Here is a 24,469-nt window from a genome sequence, read left to right as displayed (position 1 = left end):
GATCGAAGAGTCTCAACCAACTCATCGATAGATAGTGGCATAATTCTTTGTGTCTCCCTTTATTGAGGTCTTTATGTGATTTCAATCCTTGGAGAGTCCACGCAGTAGCTTGTTTACTTTCATGTGATCAGAAATTGGTTAACCTTGATTTTCAAGACCATTCACGATTTCTGTAAAACGACTAAACATGTTAGTTATAGATTCTCCTGATTTCATTTTGAATGCTTCGTATTGATCGAGGAGAATGTTGATTCTGGTTTCTTTCACTCGATCGGTTCCTTCATAGGTAATATGTAATTTATCCCAAACTTCTTTCACTGTAACACAAGAAGATAATCTGTTATATTCAGTAGGTGACAAAGCACAATATAAAGAATAAATTGCTTTTGCATCAAGAGCTTGTCTCTTGGTTATCTCTTCCTAAGTCATTTCACTAGACTCAACAGTTTCTTTTCCTCTCTCTAAGAGAGGTGCAGCTTTAGGAATGATTCCTTTGTCTATAACGTCCCATTCCAGAGGATCCTTTGATCTTAGGAACGCCTTCATCTTGTTTTTCCATATGTTGTATTCATTTCCATCAAAGTAAGGTGGTCTGGTATTGTTTTGCCCTTCTACTAGCCTTGGAGCTAACATACTAGCCATGGATCTTTAACTCTAAAGTAAAACACTTCAAACAAAGTGAGTACACAGGCTCTGATACCAATTGAGATATCTAGTATAAGCACCTAGAGGGGGGTGAATAGGTGTAAAAAATATTTTCTCGAGATAAGAGAGCAATACTAAGCAAACAATAGAAAGGAAGTTCTCCTTTCGTTAACAAAGCAAATTATGATCAAAGTAAAGCAGAGAGTAGGGAAGAGAAAATGAACACATAAATTATAGTGGTTCGGCTTATTCCAAGCCTACGTCCACTCTTCCGCACTAACAGCCCACCGGCTGGATTTCACTATAAACAAAAGAGTTGTTACAGCAAGGCTTTCCCTTGATTCCACAGTGTAGATACTCTACCACACTTCCTCAAGGTTTCTCAAGAATATGGACTCTCTTTTGCGTACAAGATTTCGCTCAGAAAATGAATTGACTAAGAACAAAGAGCTTCAGACTTTGGAATTCTTTTATCACACACACACTTGAACAACTTAAACGTCTTCCTTATATACTCCTTTATGCCATCATACCCGTTGGCATTTACCAAAGGAATTCTTCCAACCTTCCCGTTGGACAGAATCAATTAGGAAGATCATTCGAGCTATTTAAGGAACATGTCGATAGCCCATAATCATGCTCGCCCATACAATCAGGATCTCGGTTTCCATAAGTAGAACCTTCCAAGTATACTCCGCCAATCATCAGATCCTCAATTTTTGAGTCAATAAAGGATTCCGTTATGTCATATACAGCCAAGAGATCTTCTCCAATCGATAAGGTCAAATCATTAACGAAACATCCAGTCTTGGATATCCCTTCTTTGACGGATTAGAAACTGTCAATGAGAATAGACTTTGAGTCTTGAGTCCGGATCCGGAGGTCTTCGAGACTTTAAATAGTAGAGTCTGCAAATCTTCAGACTAGACTGATGGAAACGTTTTATCAGCTTCAAAATACTCCAGGAAGATTTCTCCAACATATAGGAACTCTGATGTTGCAACCAATTTGAAGGTTTATCTGATATATATATAAGTTAATATCAGTTTGCTGGTTGTGTTTGAGGCTGCGTCCTTTGTAAAGAAGGACCTCTGTGTCATCCCCATTCTTTGTAGTTTTTGGGGTGTGACAGGCCAGGCTTTGCATCTTAAGGTTGAATTTGAGACATCGGTGCTCAAATGCCGGACCCGTTTAATGTAACATAAAAGAGTGATTGCACAAGTGGCAATTTGCCAACACAAGTGAACACTCGCACTACACACGATGGCGCACACACATGAATGCAACAGAGGAAAACTCTCAATATTTTATATAACAAGAAAACTTAACATATTTGAAGAACTAATGAAATTCTAATTAAATTACAAAGAAATTCTATCCTAGCATATGTTAAATATCAAGGAACTTAGTAAAAAGTTATAATATTTAAAATACACGCCCGTGTCATCGACCCTTGAACTTGGGACCCCAATCCCCATGCCCTTGACCTAGGGCTAAACCAAGACCTTATCATCTAAATTCGAGAACCTGATCGCCTCATCTATGGAGATAGGGAACTTCAGCTGCGAAACATAGGACCTTAGGGTCGAACTTAGGAACCAAGTGCTAGGACCCAATACTTGGGTGCTTGTGGGTCAAATTCGAGACCACCATGCTTAGTCCTGAAACTTCAGTAGCTGGACTCGGGACGTTGGTGCGTTGAACCAGGGACCCCAACACTCGCCACTACGCAACAGAGCAAGATGGGACCTCGGTCCCCTACTTCCGATGCCTCGTACCTAAGCCTCGGGAGTGCGTAGAATCCAGTGCTTGGACTTGGGAAACCTACCCCCTTGTCCCCGAATCTTGGACCCGAGGAACCACTCCACAGTCTCGAGGAAGGGATCGTCTGATGTGCGCTAAACTCGAGTATTTTTCTTTAGAAACTTATTTTAGAAACTTTTCAAAGCAAACATCTCAAAATGATTTTTTTTTTATCTCATTTGAAAATTTGAACTAGTAAAAGTTAAACATTTTTTGTGGATATGGAGAACTTCGAAAACTCCAATAGAAAGATCTTTGAAAGCATTTTTCAGCAATGTCCAATTTCCAAGAGAGAAAGGCCCATCACCGGCTATGCATGGATCTTTCTTACAAATCCAGATAATTGCCGGCTGTTGAGCCCTGACATGTTAACGCAATTGATAAGTGGACTAATCCAATTTCAGCCTGGATCAACCAATGGGTTTGATAGACTTTAATTCAACAAGCCGGTTCCTAGATGACCCAAATCAACCAATTTCGACCAATCTAGGTTTTTTCATTAGGTTATTTCAACAATTGTGCTACAGATACTAAATTCATGTCCAGGTTCAGCAATATGGAAGTTGCCGGATTGGAGACAAAGCAGTTTTCTCTGTCCCAACGAGGCGAAAAAGCATCACCTAATTCACCATAGGACAAAAAATAAATACCTAAACCAGAAAACGATTACCTAACCTTCAAATGGAATTCAACCTTCATAATAAGAAAAGCATAGAGCTTATGCATCCATGTATTAGAATTACGACTTACTTAAGATGGGAAAAACTACCCAAAAGCTGTGAACAAATTGTACAAGTTCCAATTTTGTAATAAACTGTCCAATTCGGCTAGTGTAGTCATGAACCTTTCAACAATTTTGTAATATTGTCTATCCAACTAATTTATGTCAGGAAATTCTGATGTAGAGGTGCAAATCAATGCTTGTCATCTTACATGGCAAGGGTTAGTGATATTGACATGCACAACTCCACTCAAAACGACGTCGTTTTGAAAAATTTATAGATATTTTGATCTTTTCTTCTCTTTTCTTTCATTGTTTACTGTTCATGGTCTTTTTCTTCGTTTCTTTATTCTTTCCGAGGTAAGAACAGAGCCAAGAGACGAGAGATGATACGGTGATTCACTGGTCGCTAAGTGGAATCATGCTTTGCCTTTTGAAAACCATTGGCTTATCCGCGATACGATATCACAGCGTCTGAAAAAGTTACTCTTGCAGACACCTTGCCCGTGTAATCTTATGGTTCGGATTAGTCATCAAAGGTCTCGTGGTTTGTATTAACGTCACTGCTGATGTCAAACAAGAAAGAGGGCCGGTGAGAAACAGACGAGAAACGAACAAAGACGAAACCATTATATATTTAGCCCGATAGAGACATGCGTCCTCTCACAAAAAAACACCATCTGGCCAAAAGCTGAAATTTTTTGGTCAGTATACAAATGCACATTGCGAAAATATATACCATATACATGAAGGACGAATTTTTCCATGTCTATCTGATTTAGTTTCGAAAAATCTTGACCTACTATCATATAGACTTGACCAAAAACAAACGCTTCGCTTTTGTCATAAGTTCGAATAGTTGGTTTCTCATATATTTTGGATACTATTTTTCTCCATATCCTTACTTTCATCTCTTTTTCTTTTTTTTTCTTGGGGTATGCGATTTTGAGATCGTGTATCTTTTAATGAAATCTTAATTGCTCGCATATTTGTCAAGTTATAACTTATAATATAATGGATGCATTCAAAATTAAGTGGTCTAGAGATTACCTTAGATATTAGCCACTTTAGCTGATGACTTGGTGGTAACCATGCAATAACATATCCTTCAAAAAGGGGATTGGGAAACGAATATGCTGTTTCATATTCCATTGTGTGGTCCTCATTTAATGGACAGTGAACACCTCTGATCAATTCGAATAGAAAATGCACCCAAATCGCCACGAAAATCGCCACGATACAACTCTAGGCGATAAATTTCGTTTTCAATCTTCCAAGTTTAAGCGATGAAACCAATGTCTTTATTTCTCTAAGTATCAACAGCACAGTACATTGTTCCCTCGCCAGATATTACAATAGATGACTAGTCCTCAAACTGTTCGTCTCACACAATACAGTCATCTAATGCTTCCGTCAGAATGTTGTGCTTCAATGCCTTCGGTTCTCTTCACTTGACATGCTTCAAGAACCAATTCAAAGTATCCTCTTGGGCCTCTTCGGCGCTCTTGACCACAAATTCATTGTCGTCGTCGTACCTCACACTCCATCCATGACTAACACCAGGGAATATCTTCACATAGCTCTCAAACTGCAAAACCGGGGTCTTTGAATTAGCGATGTGTATAAATAACCAGGAAGGGAAAGGTGCTTTGCAAGCGAAATGACGGGAACGTGGAAAAACGATTGCATTTTCTGACAATTGGTTTGCAACCAACGCAAAGCATCCTAAGAAGCTTACTTCAGTTTTAGCCGACATGATCTCCCCGAACTTTTTCAGTTGTTCCGGCGGGGAAGAATGGTCGATCTCAGCTCCCAATATAGCAGTTGGAATCTTGACAGCTGGACAAAGAACAGAAGAAAATAAGGTCTTTAAGGCTTCCAGTTTAAGGAACACTTCTCAAGCAGACAAAAGTTGTGCCATCGATTTCTTGTAATTGACCGGACATGTTATAGCGAGTTTCTTTGTCACTCTCGGCTGCATTGCAGACTCCCATCAGAATTCATAAATTTAATCGTTCATGAGCATTTCATAATAGGCGATAAAGGCTCCCGTGCCAAGTACCAAGTCTAATACCCTCATTAAGAAATTATATCGCTGCGGCTGAAAAGAAAATAGCAAGTCCATGTTTACTGGCATAGCTTTACCTTTGATTTCATCTTCAGTCATAGGACCGGGGTGCAGAATAACTGCTGCTTGAATGTCTTCAGTACCTGCTAATTTCACCAGCACCATTCCTGAAAAGAATAGGCAAGCTCTGTTTAACAACTTGAAAGAACTTTTCTGCAAGTCAACAAAACTAGTTTCTCTACGGTGAATGTAGAACAAATATTCCATTTCTTAACCCCACAACCCCCTCAGAACTGGGAAAGTGAATTCGGAAAATTTTACCTCCCCAACAAAATCCTGCAGCCCCAATGGCAGACACACCTTTGCTCTTAAGAGCAGCAATCACTGGCTTGGCATCTTCATACCCTTTATCCTAAAGAAGCAAATGAAGTAAACGTTTATAAAAAGACTGCCTAAAAGTCGGTAACATCAAAATTCATGAGGCTTTTATTCTACTTATTCTGTTTCATGTTTTGCATTTGGAATTTGGTATAATAAAGATCTTGATGGATGTCGAAAATCTTTGAAATGACCAGCAATCTCCAACCAGGTCTAAATACCAATGCAGCTTACTGCGTGTGATTCGAGTCTACAAATCAAGTTTGCACAGTAGAAAGCCCTTGTTTCCTCTGAACTTCTAAATGTACTGTCACACTTTCACAGCTGAAGGAGTGAAAAACTCACCGTGCCGTGATTCTTAAACCAAGCTTCTAAATTGAAATTAGGACTAGTGAAATCAATAATGGGATCTCCGTAAAAGAAATCAGGTACAACCACCAAGAATCCTGCTGATGCAATTTTATCTGCAAGTTTCCTACACAACAAAAGCATTCCGCAAATAAGTATGACCATTTGAAAAGGTAACTCTCATCATTCTCAATCTTGTTAAAACATAGAATCATGCCGGGACTGTCAAGAAGGCAAACCCAGCTTATGTGATTTTGGTGTTGCAACTAAGGATAACTCTATCTCAAGATGAAACCGAATTACATAACCAGCTGAGCCATATTAGTAGCGGAAATCATTAGAACAAAGAAAACTGTGATTCATATTGAATCAAGCGATGTATATCAAATGTCAGCTGAACTATGCCATGAAGTCCCACGTGTATATACAATTCAACAAATGATGTTTTAACTTGGAACAGAAGAACGCCAAACACACTCATCCAGAATGAACTGGCTTCGCCTTCAAGTGCCATCTAATGCTCTTCGTCATCACAGGTGAAAGGTGAACGGAAAAGCAAAGCTTTCAAATGTATGCTATCCAGAGAATACAGAGTTTATTCGCTACGAAACTTCAAAAGATGGCACTACAGAACAACATATACATAGAACAACTTGAGAAAGATTCCATACCTCAGCTTAGGAGCCTCATACCCTGCACAAACAGATGAGCAAAGATCATCAATCAAGCAGCAATATCATGGACCAATCGAAAAGCACAAGAACGACAAAGAACCAAGAAGATATACATAATTGACCAAAAGAAAAGACCCAACTGAGAGAAACACCACAAAATCAAAATTAAAGAAATGGGCCAGTACCGAAAGCATCGGCGATGAGAAGAACAGCACGCTTGGAATCGGAAGGGCCGGTGACGTAAGTCTTGAGACCTGCAAGCTCTTCAATGTGTCCTGCTCCGCAAGTGGAGCTCAGGTTTGGTGGGTTCTCAAAACACTGAGAGCTCGACATTTTCCTTTCTTCCTCAGAAATCTGGTGAAAGTGGGACGCACTAGGAGTGAGGAATCAGTGCAAGAACGGGACAAGTTGTGAGAGGCACCAGGGGAAAAGAACGAGTATTTTATAAGGAAAAGATGGAGGGCCTCAAGGCGTCATTACATGCGTCACTCGGGCAATAATAACTTCCTCACGTCGAGACGTAGAAGATGGTAGGGGCGACACTGACCTGACTCGGTGGGAAGGCGTTCCCGATCACTCAATTACTACTGAGAAGTGACAAAAGGCGAGGTTCGATGGCATTTCCAAATATTTTCTTCAGTGCATCACTTGAGATTCACTTGCATTTATCCCAGCTCATAATTTACTCACGACCGACTGAAGCGAATTGATGTGTGCTTATCTAGTCTAGGTCGACAGCTATGACAAACTTGGATATGGTGACATTCTATTGAACATGACAGAACCCAAGCATATGGGATGAGACCAAGTAGGTCCACAAAATACATGTAGTAAGATAACAAAAATCTGAAATTCGGGGTCGTGTGGACGGTCTCTCCGCATTATAGGCTTATAACAAAGGTGTTTACATGATTTTGAGTTCATTTGAGGCACCCCACAATGTTAAATACTGTTTCAAGTTTGAATTCGGATGACGATTTATTATATCGAATTTTGTTGATAAAGATTTCCCAAATAGAAGAAACTTCGTTGGACTCAATGAAGGATTACAAAAAGAGGAAATAAAAGGAAGATAATTTCTTCCTTAACCGCGGAAGCTTGCTGAATTATTTGTTACCCAGGTGGGGCCCAAAAGTCAACACACGCACACACGTATAAAACTGCTTTCTGAAAGAAAGGAGCGGCAGAAGTCATCGGCAAAAGAACGCTTCAAGTGCCATAACTTTGACCAAATTGATCTTAAGTCTGCCATAACTTACGAAGATACACTTAAGTGCCACATTCGAAGAAAAACGGATCACTTGAGTGCACTCCGCCAAAACGCCAACGTGGCGTTTTTCCATTAAGCACGCCAAAATGACGTCGACGTCGTTTTGCACGGCGACGTGGTCAAAACGGCGTCGTTTTGGGCTTACCAGTTAAAAAATTTTAAAATTAAATTTAGTTAAAATATTTTTAAAAAATAATTTCAAAATTAAATTTAGTTAAAATATTTTAAAAATAATAATTTAAAAAACTTTTAAAAAATTTAAAAAAATTTAAAAAAAAAAGGGAACGGGGGAGGCGGCTAAGAGCTCTCCGCCATCGCCGCCACCCGCCGCCGCCGGAAGGGCCGGCGACGGTGGGGAGGGTCGACCGGGGTCGCCGAGCCCGGCCAAGGGCCGGCGACCCAGCCGGCCAGGTGGCGAGGGCTCACGAGCCCTCGCCCCAATCTGGGGCGAGGGTCGCAGCCTCGCCAGATCCGGCGAGGGCCGCGAGCCCCCCGGATCCGGCGGCGAGGGCTCGCGGCCTCGCCCAAATCCAGAATGAGGGCTCTTAGCCGCCTCCCCCATTCCTTTTTTTTTTTTTTTTTTTAAAAAATTTTAAAGTTTTTTAAAGTTTTTTAAAATTTTAAAGTTTTTTAAAGTTTTTTAAAATTTTAAATTATTATTTTTAAAATATTTTAACTAAATTTAATTTTAAAATTATTATTTTTAAATATTTTAACTAAATTTAATTTTAAAAGTATTATTTTTAAATATTTTAACTAAATTTAATTTTTAATTTAATTTTTTTTTACGTCGGCCCAAAAGGACGCTGTTTTGGCCACGTCGGTGTGCAAAACGGCGTCGTTTTAGGCGCGCTTCGCCGGAAAAATGCCACGTCGGCATTTTGGCCGGATTTTTGCTGGATTAGCACTCAAGTGATCCTTTACTCCGATTTCGACAGAGTGTACCTTCGTAAGTTACAAGATTAAGTCTTCTTTTACCAAAGTTGTGGCGACTTGGAGAGGTCCGCACGTCGAAGTCCTCTGAACGTAAAAAGACAAAGAGGTGGGCCTAGGTCAAAGTTTGACCTGGGCACACACGTATAAAAGGAGAAATAATTGTTGCATGTCTTTCACCCGCCTAAAAGAAGCGCACGGCTGTAACCCTACGAAGCAGCGAAACCTTGATGTAGAAGAAGCCGCAAGGAGCCGCACGTCAAGTCAAAGAGAGAGTCGCGCGTGTTATACTTTGAGCTTGTGTGCGTAGTAATTTTGTACCATAAGTTTATACCCAAGTGAGTTATTTATTTATAAATACTTTTGGTTTAAGGTTAAATCTAGGTGTGGAAACATTGAGCTTTGAGCGATTGTAAACTTTGATACTACGTTATAGTATATTATTTTTGCTTGGCTCTCCCTGTGGACGTGAGTACCAATACTCGGGCTGAACTATGTAAATTTCTGGTATCCTTATTTTTCTCATTTATTTCTCTGATGATTTCATGTTGACGTAAATTGCAAGTTCATGTCGTTTCCGCATATTATATCCCAACAATTGGCATAAGAGCTTAGGGTTGGATTTCTTGATTGTGATTTTGAGCTTTTGCTTGTTTGATTATTATTTGGAAATTCTGTTACTGTAATTATGTCTGAGAGAAAATCTGAAATTGAGAAATTTAACAAAAACAACAACTTTGTGTTATGAAGCATCAAGATGCGAGCTTTATTGACAACACAAGGTTTGGCCAAAGGCACTGGATGGTGAAGATGAGTTGCTAATGGAAAAAATAAAGAGCCTGTTAAATTTGTTAGATGACCTCTTAATAGAGGTTGCTGAGGAGAATGATGTCGCAGTATTATGAACAAAACTTCAAGCACTCTATGTGAAGAAAGGTTTGAACAATCGCTTGTACATGATGGATATAAAGAACGTCGGTTTACTAGAGTCATGGGAGCACTTTACTGATTTGTTGTTGTAGGGGCGTACTACTATTACCTCATAAGAGGTAAAGTCCGCCTTATTCTCTAAGAAGTGGCAGAGAAAGTTGCGAGATGACAGTCTGGCGAAAGGAGTAGCGCAAGCACTGACGATTCGGGGTAAAGAACAACATCGAGAGCCTAGCAGCGGCAGAGATAAAAGCATATCGAAATCACGCCATAGAAAGTCCAAGGGACGCGTGAAGTGCTTTGAATGTCACGAGGAGGGGCACATCATGAGAGATTTTCCACAGTGAAGAAATAAAATTGATAGGCAGAGCAAACGTTGTTGAGGGGAGCACTAGTGATGCAGAAGTTGTTTTATGTGTAACTGCTACTTTGTTAGGAGATGAATGGATGCTAGATTCAGGGTGTCCTTATCATATGACGCCTCATAAGAACTTGTTTACTACTTACCAAGCTGCAGATAGTAGTAGAGTTCTTTTGGGAAATAATGCAGTTTGTAAGGCGGTGGAGATATGGACAATTCGGGTCCAGATGCATGATGGGGTGATGCGCACATTGACAGATGTGAGATACGTACTGGAGCTCAAGAAGAACTTTATTTCTTTGGAGACACTCGATGACATCGGGTGTAGATACACTGCTGAAGATGGAGTACTGAAAATCTCTCGAGGTGCTATAACAGTAATGAAGGGGAAGAAAATGAATACTCTCTATCTTTTACTGGGACAGACCGTGACTGGAACCGCTGCAGTTTCATCAAGTGAGTTAGTTCTAACTTGACTCAATTATGGCATATGCGTTTGGGACACATGAGTGACGCAGATATGACAATGCTGAATGAAAGAGGGTTGTTGAATGGTCAAAAAACAAGGAAGCTGAACTTATGTGAGCATTGCATCTTTGGGAAGCAGCACCGAGTTAAGTTTACTACAGCTATTCATTCGACCAAACGACCGGTTGAATATATTCATTTAGACGTCTAGGGTCCGTCTTTAGTTCCTTCAAAAGGAGGTGCCCGATATATGCTGACATTTATTGACGATTATTCGATGAAGGTATGGGTTTACTTTCTAAAGCACAAATATGAAGTATTTGATCGATTCAAGAAATTTAATGCATTGATTGAGAAACATTCAGATAAACAAATTAAGTGCCTAAGAACCGATAATGTCATGGAGTTCTATGGTCAAGATTTTACCGAATTCTACGAAAAGAAATGTATTGTAAGATACCACACAGTACCTGGGACACCACAACAGAATGGTGTGGCAAAACGGAAGAACATAACTTTGTTTGAGCGAGCTCGATGCATGCTTGCGCATGCAGGACTTGGCAAGGAATTTTGGGCCGAAGCAGTGAACATGTCATGTTACCTGGTTAATCGATTTCCATCATCTGCTATCGAGTGGAAGACTCTTGAGGAAGTATGGTTGAGAAAACCTATTGATTACTCCGGATTACATATATTCGGATGTCATGTGTATATTCATACGAGTGATGGTAAGTTTGAGCTGAGGGCGAAAAAGTGCATATTTCTGGGTTATATACATAGGGTAAAAGGCTATTGGCTGTGGTGCACTAATCCCAGATCACCCGATTTTCTAATCAGCAGAAATGTGATATTCAACGAGACTACAATATTTCAACGGGGGAGTTCTGAGACACAACTAGCAGAGAAGACAAATCATGGTGTCATTGGTGAGGTAGAGCTTTAGGTGGAGACTCCGGAGACCTCGAAAGTAACAGAAGTTGAGACTGCAGATGAAATCGCAGTTCCTGAAGTCGATGATAGTGAACAACCAACAAAGCCACAACACACTATAGCCACAGATAGACAGAGAATGCAGATTAAATCACCAGTACGTTATGGTTATATAGATATTGCTTATGCATTAACTATTGGTGATAAGGTGGAGATAGATGAGCCTTCGTCTTACTCTGAGGCGATGGCTAGTTCGAAGTCGTCATAGTGGCTAGAGGCTATGAGTGAAGAGATGGAATCACTCCATCGAAATCAGACATGGGAGCTAGTCAAAGTACCCAAGAGCCAAAAGATTGTCGGAAGTATATGGGTCTTTAAACAAAGAGAGGGCATTCCCGGTGTCGGGGCAGCGAGGTATAAGGCAAGACTTATGGCGAAGGGGTATACACAGTGTGAGGGCATTGACTACAATGAGGTGTTCTCTCACGTGGTAAGACATACTTCTATTCATGTTTTACTTGCTTTAGTTGCTTCGCAGGATCTCGAGTTAGAGCAATTAGATGTGAAAACTACGTTTCTTCATTGTGAGTTGGAGGAGCAGTTTACATGAAGCAACTAGAGGGATTTGCTATTCCGGGTAAGGAATATCATGTTTGCTTGTTAAAGAAATATTTGTATGGGCTGAAACAGTCTTCTAAACAACTGTATAAACGTTTTGATGCTTTCATGGTTGGTCAAGACTATACGAAAAGTCAGATGGATAACTGCGTTTACTATAGGAGATTAGAGAATGATTTTTTTATTTATCTACTCTTATATGTTGATAATATGCTGATAACAGCTAAGAATATGTCTGATATTGATGTGTTGAAGAAGCAGTTAAATGCTAAATTTGAGATGGAAGATTTAGGTGCTATAAAGAAAATTTTGGTATGACGATTTTGCGTGACAGGACTGTAGGAGTTTTACGTCTATCTCAAAAGAAATATATTGAGAAGATCGTTGCACATTTTAATATGCAATTAGCAAAATTTGTAAGTACACCTTTAGCGAAGCACCTTAAACTTTTAAATAAATTTATCACCGCAAACTGAGGAGAAAGAGGAGCATTTGTCCCATATTCCTTATTCTAGTGTCGTGAGTAGTATTATGTATGATATGATGTGTACTAAGCCTGATATTTCACAAACTGTGAGCGTGGTTAGTCGCTATATAAAGCGTCCTAGTAAAACTCATTGGGAAGCTGCGAAGTGAATCCTCAGATATTTGAAGGGACAACAGACGTGGGTATAGTATACTAGAGGGACAGTAATGGCAGTAAGACCATTGGTTTTGTGGATTTGGAACACGTTGATGACTTGGATGATTGCAGATCTTTAACAAGGTATGTGTTTATGCTAACAGGTGGTGTAGTTAATTGGAAAGCATCCTTACAAGATCACATTGTCTTGTCTTCTACTGAGACAGTATATGGCACTAATCTTTGTAGCGAAAGAGACAATATAGTTACAAAATTTACTCTCGGACTTTGGGTTAGAACGGAAAAGTGTGGATATACACTGTGATAACTAAGGTGCGATATATTTGGCGTATAATGCAGTTTATCACAAGCGAACGAAGCATATTAACATGAGATACCACTTCATCCAAGATGTCTTAGCTTAGCTAAGGGTAATGTTATTGTCAAAAAGATTGCTACAGCAGATAACCCAACAAATATGATGACTAAGTCTATTTATTTGGCGAAACTCAAGCTCTATTGGCATCTATGGAGAGTGAGCGCCCGTCGGGATATTGGAAGAGCAGCATGAATGATGAACACTATAATTTGGCTTCAAATATCGAGCCAAGGTAGAAAATTGTTAAATAATATCTCGAGTTTGAATTTGGATGACGATTTATTATATCAAATTTTGTTGATAAAGATTTTCCAAGTAGAAGAAACTCCGTTGGACACAATGACGAATTACAAAAAGAGGAAATAAAAGGAAGATACGAATTTCTTCCTTACCCACGGAAGCTTGCCGAATTCTTTGTTACCCAGGTGGGGCCCAAAAGTCAACACGCACAAACGTATAAAACTTCTTTCTAAAAGAAAGGAGCGGCAGAAGTACTCTGATCGTAAAAAGACAAAGAGGTGGGCCAAGTCAAAGTTTGACATGGGCACAAACGTATAAAAGGAGAAATAATTGTTGCAAGTCTTTCACCCGCCCGAAAGAAGCGCACGACTGTAACCCTAAGAAGCAGCCGAAGCCCGACGTAGAAGAAGCCGCAAGGAGCCGCACGTCAAGTTGAAGAGAGAGTTACGCGTGTTATACTTTGAGCTTATGCGCGCAGTAATTTTGTGCCGTGAGTTTATACCTTGAGTAGTTTATTTATAAACATTTTGGGTTTTGAATTAAATTTAGGTGTGAAAAACACTGAGCGTTTAGCGATTATATAAACTCGAATATTCCGATTATAGTGGATTATTTGTTCCTGGCTCTTCGTGGACGTAGGTACCAATTCTCAGACCGAATTACATAAATTTCTAATGTCTTTATTTTTCTCGGTTATTTCTCAAGTAATTTCACATTGACGTAAATTGCAAAGCACTTGTCGTTTCCGCATATTATATCCCAACACACAAAGTGCTCAAGTATAGCAAAACTAAACACCTTGTTATTAAAATGACATGGTCAATGGTGATCATTATCAACATCCAAAACAAGACCAACACCTCAACCATTGGCTCGAAAGCATATTAGGTTGTGGGATTCATGTTTCTAGCATAGACTGTGGACAAAAAACAAAATGAAATCTCAATCCATGGAGAAAGTTTTAGGTGCTCTCGAAGCATGACATTTTGGTCCACCTAAATCAATTGCCCATGGAAAAGCACTATCATTTACTATGAATAAAGAAAGTAAAAAATGTTCATAACACTTGCCACCCTATGATTGATTTGGACATATAAGTACATCATGTCTCAATAGTAACCATGAGATTTTCCAAACTAGTTATCTGCATTACATGAGGCATAAAATTGTCTTGTGATGTTGAATTCAATCTTTGATGTAGTTTTGAGCATTAGGATTATTTGTCGACAGATATTTCAACATGATTCTATCGATCGAATAGACTGAATCATTCCGCATAAGAAAATTTATCAAAACCAAGCAGGGGAAAAAGAAAGCCCATGGACTCCATTTTTGGATTTAGAAAACTGAACTTACTCTCCGCAGAAATACTTTCCTTTGAATAAACGAATACGCTATCTGATATTCCCCTTGAGGTCCTCATCTAGATGATAGAGAACACATCCAATCAATTTGAACAGAGAATTCAACCCAGATGGCACGATACAACTCTACATGACATACTTCACTCTCAATCTGCAAAGTTCGATCGACGAAACCGATGTCTTATTTATTAAAGTCACAACAGAACATTATAGATGACAATCCAAAACAGATGACTAGTCCTGAAATTCCTCACTATATTCTGCTTCAATGCCTTAGTTTTCACTTGACATGCTTCAAGAACCAATTCAACATGTCCTCTTGGGCCTCTTTGGCACTCTTGACGGCGGACTCATCATCGTCATTATACCTCACACTCCATCCATGTCTAACACCAGGGAATATTTTGACATAACTCTCGATCTGCAAAACCGGGATCTTTGAATTGGTGATGCATAGAAATAACCAGAGAGAAGAAGTGCTTTGCGAGCTCACTGACGGGAATGTGATAAAACAGTAGGATTTTCCAACATTTTTTCTTGCAACAAATGCACAAAATATCCTAAGTCGCTTACTTCAGTTTTAGCCGACATGATCTCCCCTAACTTTTTCAGTTCGTCTGCAGGAAAATGTGGTCATTCTCGGCTCCCAATATAGCAGTTGGAATCTTGACGGCTGAACAAAGAATAGACAAAAATAAGATTTTTGCGGCTTCCAGTTTAAGGAACTCTTCTCAAACAGACAAATGTTGTGCGATCGATTTTCTTGTAATTGACCAGACGCATGGCAGGTTTCTTCATCACTCTTGGCTGCATTTGCAGACTCTTTTCAGAATTCATAAACTTATACATAAGAGCATCATATAAGTCCACAAAGCCTCCCATGCCAAGTACCCAGCCTAATACCCTCATGAAGAAATTATGTTGCTATGGTTGAAATGAAAATAAGAAGAAATTCCATGTTCACTGGCATAGCTTTACCTCTGATTTCATCTTCGGTGATACGACCAGGGTGCAGAATAACTGCTGCTTGAATGTCTTCGGTGCCTGCTAATTTCACTAGCACCATTCCTGAAAAGGATAGGCAAGCTCTTTTTAACAAACTTTGAAAGAACTTTTCCGTAAGTGACCAGAACTAATTTTTCTATGATGTTTTGGAGAACAAATTTTCCCTATTTAACCCAATAACCTCCTCAGAACTGTGAAAGTGAATTCAGAAAATTTTACCTCCCCAACAAAATCCTGCAACCCCAATGGCAGACACACCTTTACTTTTAAGAGCGGCAATCACTGGCTTGGCATCTTCATACCCTTTATCCTAAAGAAGTAAATGAGGTGAAAGTTTACGAAAAGACAACTAAAAAACTGGTGACATGAAAATTCATGGTGCTCTCATTCTACTGAGACCGCATCATGTTTCACGTCTGAATTTGGTAAAATACAGACCTAGATGGGTGTCGAAAATCTTTGAAATGACCAGCACTCTCCAACCAGATCTAGCTATTTATGCAACTTACTACATGTGATATGAGTGTAGAAGTCAAGTTTGCTATTTGGAGATCCCTTGTTTCCTCTAAACTTCTAAATGTGCTATAATACTTTCACGACCTGAAGGAGTGGAAAACTCACCGGGCTATGATTTTTAGCCAAACTTCTATATTGAAATTAGGATCATTGACATCAATAACGGGATCTCCATAATAGAAATCAGGTACAACCACGAAGAATTCTGCTGATGCAACCTTATCTGCAAGTTTCCTTTACAACAAAAGCAGTCCGCAAATAAGTATGACAATTTGAAAAGGTAACTCTTATCATTTTCAATCGTGTGAACGCATAGAATGCCATGACCCTTAACAGGGCGATCCCAGCTTATGTGATGTCGGAGTTGAAACTAAGGCTATCTTTATCTCAAGATGAAACCGCATCACATAAACAGCTGAGCCATATAAGTAGCAGAATTTATTAGAACAAACAAAACTGTCATTTATGTTGAGTTAAGCAATGTGCATCAAATGTCAGTTGAACTATGCCGCAAAATCACGTGTATATGCATTTCAACAGATGATGTGTAAACTTGGAAAAGAAAAACACCAAACACCCTCATCCAGAATGAATTGGCCTCCCCCTCATGTGCTATCTAATGCTCTTCAGCATCACAGGGGAAAGGTGATCGGAAAGGCAGAGCTTTCAGATACAGGGAGAATACAGAGTCATTCACTTGCAAACTTTAAAAAATGGCACTATAAGAAAGATTCTATGCAAGTAATCACGCCACACCTCAGCTTAGGAGCCTCATACCCTGCACAAACAGATGAGCAAAGGATCCATCAAGAGGCAATTTCATGGATCGATCGAAAAAGCACAAGAACGACCAAGAACCAAGAAGAAGTAACACAATCAACCAAAAAAGAAAGACCCATCAGAGAAACAACACAGAAAATCAGAATCAAAGAAATAGGCCATTACCAAAAGCATCAGGGATGAAAAGAAGAGCACGCTTGGAATCAGAAGGGCCGGTGACGTAGGTCTTGAGGCCTGCGAGCTCTTCAACACGCCCTGCTCCACAAGTCGAGCTCAGGTTCGGTGGGTTCTCAAAGCACTGAGAGCTCAACATTTTCCTGTTCTTTTACCAAAAAATCTGCCGAACGCTGGACGCACCAAGAGCGAGGAATGAGTGAAAGAATGAGACGATTTATGAAGGGAACGTTGGAAAAAGATCCAAGTTCTGCAGGAAAAGATGGGACGTTGGCGGCCTCATGGCATGCGTCACTCACTCGGACACTGAATTCTAAGGAAAGCGGGGGCTTTGACTACAGGTTCTGATGGTATTCTCTAAAGATATTTCTCCCGTGAAGAGTGAAGACCGCCTCATCTCAATCCACCAATCAATTTGTCGAGAGTGTCCATTTGATGGAGCCCAGCAAGTCATCTGCAAAAGTCCAGAGACCGTTTCCCAAGATCGAAACTTGCAATGAGCAAGACGCGAAAACAAGACGGACCATTTCCAAAAGATCAGATTTTGCAGCGCTCGAGCTTGTCACTTATATGAACAGGGAGGGCATTTCCATTTACGACGGATTGAGGTGAACCGATGCGCACTTAGCTAGTCCAGGTCGATAGTTAGGACAAACTTGGACGATAAACATGGCTTGGGAATGAGACCAAGTAGGTCCACAACATACATGCGTTGAGATTACAAATATACAAAACTTGGGGTCACGTCGACGGTCTCTTCAAATTACAGGCTCGTGTCGAAGGTCTTTATGCAATTTGGAGCTCGTTTTGGGCACCTCACAAAGAGCTTAAGTATAGCAAACTTAGACTGATCTTTGTTAAGACAACCTAGTTTATATTGATGATGATCTAGCATTTACAACAAGATCAACGCTCCAATCATTAGCTAGAAAGCATATTGGGTAGTAGCATTCGTACTTCTATATTAGAATACAAACGGGAGAAGGAATGAAATATCAATCTACTAAGAAATTACTATGTGCTCTCAAAGTATGACGTTTCAATTCATCCAAGTAAATCATCAAGTAGAAAAATACTATCATTGATCTTGAAAGAAAATAAGGAAGTTTGTAACACTTGCCATGCTATAATTGATTTAGGCAATAATTGATTTAGATAAATGAGAACCTCGCGTCTCAAAAGTAATTATATAATTCTCAGACCTCGTTATTTGCATCATGCTGGACAGAAAATTGTCTTGTGACATTGAATTTTATCGTTGATCGTTGATGTAGCTTAGGAGAGCAACTGAATAGTGTTTGACAAGGCCCATCAGCCACCCCATGGGCCTGTCCAAGCTGGACCCATCACAATCTGGGCTGCTGGACATGGGCGGGGTCTCGGACAAAGCATGTCCACAAAATTTGGTAATGTCTCCTCTTGTTGTGTGGACAAATGGTGTTCTGTTTTTGGAAAGAAAAAAAGAATTCGTTAAGTTTGCAATATTCAACTCTTTTTGAAATTGACTAGACGGAACGATTTAGCTTATGTTTTGTAAAATCACGAACTTAACATGAGGATCCTTCGGGCGACGAACTCGTCAGACGATTGCCTTTTGTACATGTTACATTAATTTAATAGAACAAAAATCACGAAACGAACATACTTTACATATATACATATATGTATGTATGGAATGATTTGAGTCATAGTGGTTCGGTTTATATATGATGATTTTCACCTAAGTTGATGCATAAATACATACATAGGTGATAAATAATATAGTGACAAAGCAAATAAATTCTTGTGGGTATTTCGTGACTGGGAGCATGAGAGGCCCCACCTTTGGAGTACGTGAACGGTCGATGTGTGTAGAATGAAAATATCCGTCAAATCAAGGTACCAACTTTGTCTATGGCGATGTCTCCTCATTCTCTGTGTTTGGCCCGGCCCCCTAGGCATCAAATAATGATTAATCCTTTGCTTTTAAAAAAAAAAAAAAATCATCTGACTCTTTATAAAAACGCGTTAAACTTAATCAACATCAAGATAAAGACCCATTGTGGCGACAATCATTTCTGGATGCGCAGACCTACGCCAATCCCACCATTGAAAATGTTACTCGCGCGCGTAAAATGTTGTTATCGATGCGAATATATCCTCTCTTTTTTCCAAAACCCAATCAGACTCTATTTCTTAGGCCAACGTTGTCTTGATGATAATCATGATGATTTCTTATCAATTAAGCCGTTCTAGCCCTAAAGACGTTGACATTGGGGCGCTCCATAACTTGTGATGGGCGCAATCATTTTGTGGAGTGCACAAGTTGTGCGAAGCTTATCTATTTTCCGATAGTGGCTGTCGCAATCGACGGAGTTTCTTCCTTTTTCATCTTTTGGCTGGATGCTATGATGGTGAATCTATAATTGGGTTTTTGTTAAGGTGGAGTCTATATTTCAACTTTTCTGTCTTGCCCTTTGTGTGTAATCCTTTCCTTGTTTCTGTCGGTTCAAGGTTTCTCAATTAAACATGTTCTGTTGGGTGAAATTGCTCACCAGTGGCACTACAAATCCAGCTCCTACCAGAGATGATATTAAACTTTTATTTTCCCTAATTATTAGGCATAGATTTTCTTTTTTTGACCTTTCGATAAATTGGTGAATTTAAGAAGCAAATTGGCATGGTTAAGAAATAAAAACCCAATGATGATCCAAATCGAATTAGTATATATGCAAGCTATGGAGCAACAAGTGTTGAACAAGCACTACTGCTAGACAAGTGATGCCTAGACAACACCTACGATAGCCCAACGTAACCTAAATGAGTGATAGCATATATGGGAATTCCTTAACACAAGTAAACACTCATGATATGCATTTCAATGCACAAGCACGAAATGCTACGAAGAAAACCTCACAATTTTTTCGTTAATTCATGGGAAAATTCAAATAAGGGCTTAAAGTGCTTTTTTTTTTCTCGTATGATAGCATAAAGTAGAAACTTTATTTTAAATAAGGGCTTGAAGTCTTATAATTTTTAAAATAAGGGCTGAAGTGAAATTTTCTCACATAAATACTTAAGGTAGCCGTATCAATTTCAAAGAAGAGGCTAACCTTGCTGATGAAAGGCATTTTCGTCTTTAAAAAAATTCCCTTTTTGTCCTTTTTTTCTATTCTTTTCTTTTTCTTTTCCCCCTCTTCCATCAAGTTGCTGGACTCAGGCAACGGCTCCTCCTCCCTAGCATTGGACAAGGGTCGCCTCACTTGGGCTAGCAAGGGCAACCTTCACCCTCACCCAACACTAGCAAAGGCAACCCTCACTTGAGGCATGGCAAGAAGGAAACAATTCTAGAATCAATTTCTCTTTTTATTTTTTTCTTGTTCTTCTTCCATTTCTTCTTCTTCATCTCGCCACCACCATGAGTTCTGTCCACCGTCACGCCGCCCGCCTACTGTCACTAGCAACCAATCCAACGAGGCTTGGAGGGGTTGGGCGAGCCTGTTGGTGGCCAAGTAGGCCTCGCCTAGCCCCGCCGAGGCTCGACCAACGAGGGCCGACCTCGCTAAGAGCCGACGACGCTCCAGTGAGGTTTCCGACCCTCGTATGGCCGGTCGCCGACCAACCTGCCTGCAATTGGCCACTTGAAGAAGAAGAATATGAGAAAGAAAGGGAAAAAAAAGAAAAGAAGGAAAAAGTAATGAAAATATTTACAAATTAAAAGAAAATTATTTGAAGTAGAAATTTGAGTACGGTACCAAACGCAATTTTATTCCGGGAATTGAATTTTGCGGTTACCAAACGATTTAAAATGCTTAAAAATTGTTCCAGAAAATATAAAACATTACCAAAGCGCGTCTTTATGAATCAAATTCGAGACTTCAATGATTAGTCTCAAGACCTCTTGGATTCGAACGTTAGTGCCTTGAACTTGAGACCCCAACGCACGCCACTAGACAAGAAGGCAAGACGAGACCTCGGTGTCCTACTTAGGGTGCGTTTGGAAAGACTTTTGGAGAAAGTCTTTAGGAAAATGCAAAGATCTTTGAGTTAAATGTGTTTTCCAAAATGCAAACTGTGTTTGGTAAATTATAATTTAAAAGCCATTTGTGAAGTACCTTTGAGCAAAATAGCGTTTGGGGGACAAATGACTTTTGTGAAAAAAAAAAAATATCAAAAGAAAAATAAAATAAAAATGAAAACCAGCAAAGGCGGCGGCATTCCACGGCGCGGCGACCCGGCGACCTCCGCGACCTCGGATCTGGGCGGCGACCCACCGCGCCGAGAGGTCGCCGGCGACCCATCCAGTCGCGCGTGAAGGTTGCGGCGGCGTGGTCGCGACCCGAGATCTGCGACCGGATGGGTCGCGCGAAGGTCGCGACCTCCGCGGAGGTCGCTGGCACGGCACGGCGACGCGAGTCTGCGTCGCGACCTCTGTGAAGGTCGCCGAAGGTTGCGGCGGCGACTCATGCAGTCGCGGCGCGAGGTCGCGGCCGGCGACCAAATCTGCGACCAAATGGGTCGCGGTCGCGACCTTCGCGGCGACCTCTCGAGCGGGGTCACGCGACCTCGCCGAAGGGTCGCCGGCAAGGGTGGTCTTTGGCGTGGTCGAGGGGCGTCGCGGTGGTCGGCGGCTCGGGTGCCGGTGCGGGTGAGTCTTGGCGCGGTCGAGGGCCGGACACCGATGTGGCTGGCGCGAGCAAGGTCTCCCCGAAGAAGATGAACAGTACCCAAGAAGAAGAAGACGATGAGAGGGCAAAACCGGAAAAACGAAGAAACAACAAGGATAATTTGGGAAGAAATTTTTTTTAGCCCCTCACCTCAGCATTTTCGGCATCTGCAGCCTCCCACCTGCCTTGGCCAGGCTTCGGCCACAAGGTCGACATTTTGCAAAGGGGCCTTGAAAATTCTTTGCCAAACACCCCATACTTAGCTCAAAGATCCTTGGGGCTTCAAAGTAGCCTTGAGAAGCTACTCCCAAACGCAGCCTTAGTGCCTCATATATAATCTCGGGAGCCTAGAGATTCCACTACATGGATGTGGTAAATTGACCCTGGATCATCGACATAAGCATCCTAGTCCACAGCCAATACGCCACTCTCCTTGGTTCTTGGCACAAGGATCAAGGTCTATAGATACGGATCATTCGATGTGCGCTAAACTTGGATCTCAAAAAATAGTTTGGAAATACAAAGGTCTCAAAATAACTTTTAGCTTATTTGAAAAGTTGAATTAAGAAATGCTAAACACATATTCTGAAAATTGACGACTTCGAAATCTCCAACATTAATATCTTAGAAAAAAAAAATCAGCAATGTCCAATCCCCAAGAGACAAATGGCCCATCATATGCTTTGCTTTTGTTTGGAAGTTCCTTGAGCCATTATCAACCAGTCACAATATGCTGCTGGATCTTTCTTAGGAATCCAGCTAATCGCCGGCTGTTGGAGTCCCGACATGCTAATGCAATTGATGAACGGGACACTTCAATTTCAGCTTGGATCGACTAATACAAGTCTACGCACGGGGTTGATAGACTTTGATTCAAGGGCTGGCTCCTAGAGAAGCCAAATCAATCAATTCGGACCAATCCAGGTCCTTGTCATTAGACTATTCCAACAACTACTGTAAGGGTGCCAAAGTTCACGTCCAAGTTCAGCGATATGGAAGTCGCCGGATTGGAGACAAATCAGTTGTCCCTGTCATGACGTTAACATGTGCATATTATATACCGACGAGGCGGAAAAAAGCATCAGCTATTTCACCAATAGGGCAATAATAAGTACCTTAACCAGGAGATGATAATGTAATCTTTTAAGGAAGTTCAACCTTCATGACGAGGAAAGCATAAAGCTTACGCGTCCGTGTATCGGAACAACAACTCAACCAAGATGCAAGTGCTTCTCTCCTCTTTGGCTTAAAAAGGAGCTATGTATGTGCGTAGAATTGGGTGATTGTTTGTACGCACCGTGTGCACGCTTGCTTAATAATCATTATGCTTATTTTAATTTGAATTTTGTAATATACATGAGTAATATTTGTAAGTTGATAAAATTTCAGTCATAGAGTGAATTTCGTCGTTAAAAATACTAAGAGAATAATGATAAGAAGCGGAGATCATATGAAGAGAATTCCATGTGACTGTCAAAGCTGCAGACAGTGGGTTAAAGAGATGGCGCTTTTTGGTACAACGTAACTTTCTTGTCAGTCAATATAAGAGTAGGTGCAAATGGGTAGTTACGTGAGGAACCAAATGAAGGTGGGATATTATCAAAAATGTAATTTATCTCTTTTTTACTATTTAATATTTCATATATGGATAATTTAGGAAAACCAGTAATAATGAGACAAAAGCCACTATTTGACTTGATTACGTGGATATTCAATTGATTATACTTTTTTTTTTTTTGGTCAAATTGATTGTACTTTGCATTGTCGAGTTTCAAACATTCCTTCTATGTTTGTTCATTTTCCTCAATCCCCAAGTAAGAGACTTGGATAGATTGATGCTATGTTGTTAGACCTAAGATAACGAATTACAGAGTATGAGCCGGACAAACTCCTCTCCAGAGGATGTAAACAATCCCGTGTTCATATACCTTCAATCTTTGAATTAGGGCGTGGCCTGCCACATCCGTCAACCAGGCATTTACAAATGACCTGAGTACTGTTTTTGAAAATGACAATGCTTAGAGTACAAATAGCACTTCAGTCCCCCCTTATAATCCACACTAAAATATGTTGATTTGGGGGCATTTTGGGGCGTAGAATTGAGGCATGCGGGACGCCCAAATTCGTGTCCAGCCGTCGACTGTTGAATATTCCCTAGGAGTCAACTCTTAGTTGATTGCGTGCCATTCTCTGCGAGACACTCTTTGATGTATTATATCTAAACACCGACACTCTTTGAAAGTATTCGTAATAGGTAGGTAAAACATTTCAACACGCGTTCGCACGCGCGATCAACGAGTATAAAAATCCAACACGTGGTCAACTTTTCCAGATGTTTCGACGTAAGTCCAAATTCCGACACGCAATTCCGACACACATGGGGTCGATTTTAAAATTTTCAATACTTGAGGGGTCAAAATGTAAATGTATGAAAAATAATGAAAATAACAAAAATAAAAGGAAATAAAGAAAATTTTTACTCTCACGTTTCTCACTTATAAGTTCTGATCTTCCCATAAGTGACGATGAAACACTCATCTTTTCGTCGATGTCTTTCCATTGTCTCCACATACTTAAAGTCATAATTTTTTTTTTT

At 40.3% G+C, this 24,469-nt stretch overlaps 1 protein-coding gene and 1 pseudogene across 1 annotated transcript; both read right to left on the bottom strand.

The window, feature by feature from the left end:
- Nucleotides 1–4,447: 4,447 nt before the first annotated feature.
- Nucleotides 4,448–7,066, bottom strand: LOC120287643 (endo-1,3;1,4-beta-D-glucanase-like). Its single transcript, XM_039300715.1, has 7 exons — nt 6,823–7,066; nt 6,635–6,656; nt 5,961–6,090; nt 5,559–5,649; nt 5,315–5,404; nt 4,908–5,008; nt 4,448–4,757 (listed from the first exon to the last, which is right to left on the bottom strand). The coding sequence occupies exons 1-7, from the start codon at nt 6,968–6,970 to the stop codon at nt 4,617–4,619; spliced, it is 723 nt and encodes a 240-aa protein (XP_039156649.1). The 5' UTR covers nt 6,971–7,066; the 3' UTR covers nt 4,448–4,616.
- Nucleotides 7,067–14,764: 7,698 nt separating this feature from the next.
- On the bottom strand, nt 14,765–17,585 carry LOC120287644 (annotated as a pseudogene).
- Between the last annotated feature and the right edge of the window lie 6,884 nt (nt 17,586–24,469).

This window comes from Eucalyptus grandis, chromosome 8 (assembly GCF_016545825.1).
Source record: "Eucalyptus grandis isolate ANBG69807.140 chromosome 8, ASM1654582v1, whole genome shotgun sequence".
NCBI lineage: Eukaryota > Viridiplantae > Streptophyta > Magnoliopsida > Myrtales > Myrtaceae > Eucalyptus > Eucalyptus grandis.
Note: the sequence above shows the minus strand (reverse complement) of the source record. Positions and strands in the feature narration are given on the sequence as shown.